Here is a 6,340-nt window from a genome sequence, read left to right on the forward strand (position 1 = left end):
TTTTACTATTTAACTCTAAAACAGTGTGGGAAACCAACAAATCCCACTCTTGAGAGCCTTTTCCTGTCATGTTTACATCACTAGCTAGTGTCCAACTCATACAGCGTACAATCCAAAGTCAAGGGACTGTCAGTTGCATGACTTCTCGTGCTGCTTTGCGTTCTCACCAACAAAATGATGCCATAGTTGCCATAAAAGGACCGGCACTGACATCAGCACCACAACAGCTACGTCACCACTGATGTGCACAACACGTCACCGAACTCACTTTTCTTTTTTTCCATCCCCAGTTCTAAAAAAACGGATGTGGATTACATGGCACTTTACCAAAAGCCATTTTTAAATAATGCCAAACTGCTGAAGGCTTTTTGGACATCACTTATAAAATTATTATATAAGTGTGGATGTAAACTCTTAGTTCAGGTATTCAAGGTTACCAGACGACAGGTGACACTTTAGGAAACTAATTTATTCCAGAATACAAGTGTATTCTTTCTAAATTAGTAAAACACTCAGGCTCATAATAATAATATAAAAGACTGTAAAGGAGGTCCATGACATGTACATGTAATACCATATATCACACTGTCCCATAATACCATATAACACACTGTACCACAGCAATATGTCACACTGTCCCATAATACCATGGTATCATATATTACACTGTCCCATAATACTTTATAGCACACTGTACCATAATATAATATATATCACACTGTCCTGTTATTCCATTTAACACTGTCCCATAATATCATATAATATACGGTCCCATAATACCATATATTGTACTGTACCATAATACCATATAACACACTGTCCCATTACACCATATATCACATTATTACAGCATATAACACATTGTCCTGTAATACCATATAAAACTCTGTCCTTTAGTATCATATATCACACTGTCCCATAATATCATATATCAAACTGTCCCATTACACCATATATCACACTGTCCCGTAATGCCATATAAAATACCAAACATATTGTAACACAATACCAAAAACACTGAAACATAACACCAAAGACACTGTAACATAATACTAAACACGCTGTGCTACAATTCCAAAAACACTGTACCATAACACCCAAACACACTGTCCTTTAATACCAACATACTGTCCCATGTCAAGAAAAACACTGTACCATAACACCCAAACACACTGTCCTTTAATACCAACATACTGTCCCATATCAAGAAAAACACTGTACCATAATATCAAACACTCTATGCCATAATACCAAACACACTGTACCATAATAGCTAACATTGTACCCAGTGACCTAACACACTGCAATCATGCACTGTACCATAACAACCAACTCACTGTACCCAGTGACCTAACACACTGCAATCATGCACTGTGCCATAATAACCAACTCACCGTACCCAATGACCTAACACACTGCAATCATGCACTGTACCATAATAACCAACTCACTGTACCCAATGACCTAACACACTGACCCATATATCAGCATGCACTGTACCACAATAACCAACTCACTGTACCATAATAACCAACACACTGTACCTAATAACCTAACACACTGACCCATATATCAGCATGTACTGTACCATAATACCCAACACATTGTACCCAATGACCTAACAAACTACCCCATATATCAACATGCATTGCACCATAATATCAAACACTCTGTGCCATAATACCAAACACACTGTACCATAATAGCTAACACATTGTACCCAATGACCTAACACACTGCAATCATGCACTATACCATAATAACCAACTCACTGTACCCAATGACCTAACACACTGACCCATATATCAGCATGCACTGTACCATAATATCAAACACACTGTACCATAATACCCAACACACTGTACCTAATGACCTAACACACTACCCCATATAGCAACATGCACTGTACCATAATATCAAACACTCTGCGGCATAATACCAAACACACTGTACCATGATACCCAACACACTGGCCCATAATACCAACACGCACTGTCCCATAACACCCAACACACTGTAGCCAATGACCTAACACACTGGCCCATAATACCACATGCCCTGTACCATAATACCCCAACACACTGGCCCATATAACCTAACACACCATGATCAAATAACTAATAAACTGCCCCATATTACCAAACACAGTGCTCTACTACCAAAGGCACTGTCCCATATTATACACAATAATATTACACAATGTCCCATATTGGGGCATGCACTGTCCCCCAAACACACTGTCACATGTAACGATAACACACTATTCCACATTACCAAACACACCGTATTCTATGACCCAACACACTGTTCCATTATATGAAACACACTGCCCCATAATACTAAATGCATTGTACCATAATACCATAATACAAATGACCTAACGCAACACCCCATATGACCATATTACATATTGCCTAATACAGTGTTCTATTACCAAAGCCACTGTATTACCTAACAGTCCCATAGGACCATATTACACACTGTCCCATATTGCACTGTCCCACAAGCACACTGTCCCATAACATCTAAAACATGGCCTCATTACCGAACACTCTGGCCCTCATCGCCTAAACACACTGTCCCACATCACCCAAACACACTGCTCCATAATGACTAACAAGCTGCCCCACAGTACCAAACACAATGTCACAAAGTTCCCAAAAGTTTGCACTCACCAGACCGGAGCACAGGCTGATCACAGCAGTGTGCTCCGCGTGCGCATTCACGTGTCCCCGGTAAAAGCAGTGCTCGTACGCCGTCTCCTCCTCCTCTTCCTCCTCTTCCTCCGTGAAGTTCCGTCCGCCGCCCAAGCCGAGCACTGTGACGCTGTAGGCGGGCGCCAGGAAGCTGCTGTCCAGCGTCAGGTTGAGGCGGTAGTCCTGGCCGAAGGCGGCGATGCGGTAGTGCACGCGCTCCGTGATCCAGTGCTCGTGCTCTCCAGGCGCCTCGACGCTCCTCCTCCTGCGTTTGAAGTGCGCGCTCGCGGGCAGCGGCTCGCCGGCCTCGTCCACGCGCGCGGGAGTCACGATTTGATAGGCGCCAAGCTGCGGGTGCGATGGGGCTGCTGAACGGAGCCAAACACACCGACACTCAACGTTAACACGGGGCAACAACAGACAGTCTGCAGTACGTTATACAGTGACGGGACTCGAATCTTTGGAACTGTCACTGAGAGAATCGCACAAGAATGAATGAATGAATCGATACATTGATTCGCAGCTTTATTCTCATTGAGGTCAAATTCTGCGAGTGACTTTGATGTACCAAAGGAATCAAACTCGTTTACATGTTCCTTCTGTCTGTCAGCTGAATCAGTACTTCACTTCTAAGCTGAGCCGAGGGGGCCATAATGATTAGTTCAGTCAACTCATGCAATGAGATTCGGCTCACCGAGTGCACCACTACTACTCACTCCTCTCTCTAAGAACAGTCCAGCAAACTGATTCTTTCCAAAGAACCAAACATGAAATTCGAAAGCTCACTGATTAACAAGTCAGGCTAGCTTTGTGCTCCTCTGCTCCACGTAAATGAGGCTCAATTGAGCCAGCCAGTCTGGTTTCTCCACCTTCTGCTCACTTTTAGCCAATTGAGTCTTTCAAAACCAGATTCAATGAATCGACCTTCAGCCTGTTCGTGATTCAGTCGGTTAGTTAAGTCAAACTTTCTCCTCATCTCCATTCAGCTGAGCCTGATATGCGCTCTGGTTCTTCAAGGGTACTTTAGTAAAGACAATAGCTCTACATAGAACCATTAACACTCAAAAGAACCATTTGCATGCTTAAACGGTTCTTTGCATAGTGAAATGGCTCTTCAGACTGATGGAGAATGTGTTATCAAGCTTGACATCGTAACAATAGTAGAACCTCTTTTGGTGCTATATAGAACCCCTTTCAAAAAGGCTCTACATAGAACCACACACAACACATTCTCCATCGTTTAAGCATGCAAAAGGTTCTTTGAGCGTTCATAGTTCTACACAGAACCACTGTCTTTACTAAAGAACCAGCCTTTTAAAGAGTGTATAGTTCTACTCAACTAAGGGACTCAAACAAACAGAAAAGTGAAGCCAGCTAAGAGAACGTTAAGAGAACTCAGTCGGTTCTCGACGCGCTACAGTTAAAGCTCCTAGTCGAATAACTGGACCGTGTGGACGCTACAAAAGGAAAGTCGTCTCGAGCGGTTTACAGAGAAGAACCGGTCCATTCATTCATCGCCGGACAGAGAGCGTGACAGCGGTGCGTGCGTTCACGAGCCCTTCCCCAAAGCCCGGAGACTTGTCACTCGTCACAAACCCTCACTGCACTCTTTCATTCATTTCAGAAGAAACCAAAAGTTTTCGTCCCCTCACCTTTCCTCGAGTCCGCCGTGACGACTGCATGCGCCAGGTCAGGCAGCAGGCACAGTACAGCCCAGAGCAGCGCGTGCATGGTCGGTTTGCCCCCTCCACTCGTCCTCTGCTGTTGCTTCTTCTTCTTTTTCTCTCCTCTTTTATTCCCTCCTGCCGGCGTCCAGCTACGGAGAGCTCCACGGCCGCTGCTGCCCGCGCTCCTTTCGGCCGGCTTTACATGTCTCGAGCGCCGAGCGGAGTCCTCGCGCAACGTGCATAATGCGTTAAAGGAGGGTGGGTGGGTGGGTGAGTGAGTGGGGAGGGTGGGTGGGTGGGTGGGCGTGGGGGTGTGTGATTGGGGTGGTTTGGTTGGGGTTGGGAGGGGGGACTTGTTGTGGGCTTCAGTGCGCGGTGGGCTTCGGGTGCACGCTTTTACTCCGGCCCGGGAAGAAAAGTCAAAGGGGCGGGGTTTGGGGAAGGGGAGCGAACACGCCCCGGTCGACAAACCACGCCCACTGCTCGGCGCGGATGCAGCGGCATGGCAGGCTGCCGGATTGTGAGGATGTGTGGAGAGATAATGTGAAGCAGGGAAGGATAAAACTGACTTGACCTCCAGCCAGAGTTTCACAGAGCAACTCTTTGGGCCACTACATTCATTTTGTCTTAATAAAAATCCACTTTTGCTGATTAAGAAGTCGGCTAACACTCAAGTAAGCTAGCAAAACAAGCTAGCTACACTCTGTAAATTAAAACTGCACCGCATTTTTTTTGGCTTACTTATTTGTTAAACTTACTATTGCAAATCTGGAAATCCTTACTATTTCTTGTATAATGCCTTAGATACTTAGCTAAAGGAGTAATATGTGAGATGAAGCAACCTGTCAAATTCATACTCCACACAGTCCCTCCTCTTTCCTCTTCACTCCTCCCTGTGTTTACTTACCAGTCTAGAAGAAACGTTGCATGTTCAGCATTAAACTTCATCTCTTTACTCACCAAGAGCTGCGTCCAGCGGTGGAAACGACTCCAATTTTAACATTTGTTTGCTTCTATTTATGTCACTTCTTTGCTTTGTGGTTTCTATCCAGGCAGTGCTACTTCTTTACTCTCATATATTGGACTTTTGGCAGACACAACGCCACAGTGAGGTACAAAGTGGTATTACAAGACAAGAGGGCTGGGGCTAGCTGGTTAGCATGCTTACTTCAGTAGATCTCTCTGCAACACAATACATATGTGTCGACATAACGTCATAACGGCTATTTTTTCACATTCTGTTGACAATTTTAGGTAATTTTGTGTGTTTTAAAAAAAAAATCGTACAAATTGCTCCTTTAGGTAAAGCTAGCTAAGACTAATTAATTTGGATAAGTTCCCCCCCATTTACTTACCAGTCTAGAAGAAACGTTGCATCAAACGTCATCCCTTTACTCACCCAGGGCTGTATCCAGCAGTGGAAACAATGCCAATTTTACTCTGTTACTCTGGCTTTCCAGAGAGCAACAGATAGCAACAGAGTTAGTCTCAGTTAATTAACTCTTATTTTTCAAAATTGTCATTCATTCTTTTTGCATCATGATGTTATTTTTGTGTTATAGCATATTTTCATGCTACATATTAAGTTTAGATGCATTTTACACATTATTATTATTATTATTATTATTATTAAAACACCATGATGGTGTTTTGTGTTAAGGTTAAGGTAATGAGTTTGACCAGTTTTATTGAGTAAAGGAATGTAATTTCGGGTAATTAAATGAGAGGTTAACATAACCAAGCTGATAAAAGTTAACCTAACTCATTCAAGAGTTAGCAGAAGTAGAGTATTTTCAGCTCAGTTGAAACTATTTAAAAAGTTTGGGCTGTTAAAGTTAACCTTACTTGCTAAAGACATGCAGATGACTAAAATTAGAAAGTGACAATAACTCAATATACAGTTATTTAAGTTTGAATCTGTTAAGAAACTTCTCTTAATTTTTTTGAGGCAATACATTTGGATGATTTTTGTAAAAT

The 6,340-nt window shown here is 43.1% G+C and overlaps 1 protein-coding gene across 1 annotated transcript in view; it reads right to left on the reverse strand.

The window, feature by feature from the left end:
- The window catches only part of adamts9 (ADAM metallopeptidase with thrombospondin type 1 motif, 9), a 105,580-nt gene extending 101,009 nt beyond the window's left edge, over positions 1–4,571 (reverse strand). The window contains exons 1-2 of the mRNA XM_036559362.1: positions 4,349–4,571; positions 2,676–3,064 (exon numbers count right to left, since the gene is read on the reverse strand). Of these exons, the coding sequence (XP_036415255.1) occupies positions 2,676–3,064; positions 4,349–4,427 (468 nt within the window). The 5' untranslated portion in view covers positions 4,428–4,571. The remainder of the gene's footprint in view (positions 1–2,675; positions 3,065–4,348) is intronic.
- Positions 4,572–6,340: the final 1,769 nt, after the last annotated feature.

This window comes from Colossoma macropomum, unplaced genomic scaffold (genome assembly GCF_904425465.1).
Source record: "Colossoma macropomum unplaced genomic scaffold, Colossoma_macropomum, whole genome shotgun sequence".
NCBI lineage: Eukaryota > Metazoa > Chordata > Actinopteri > Characiformes > Serrasalmidae > Colossoma > Colossoma macropomum.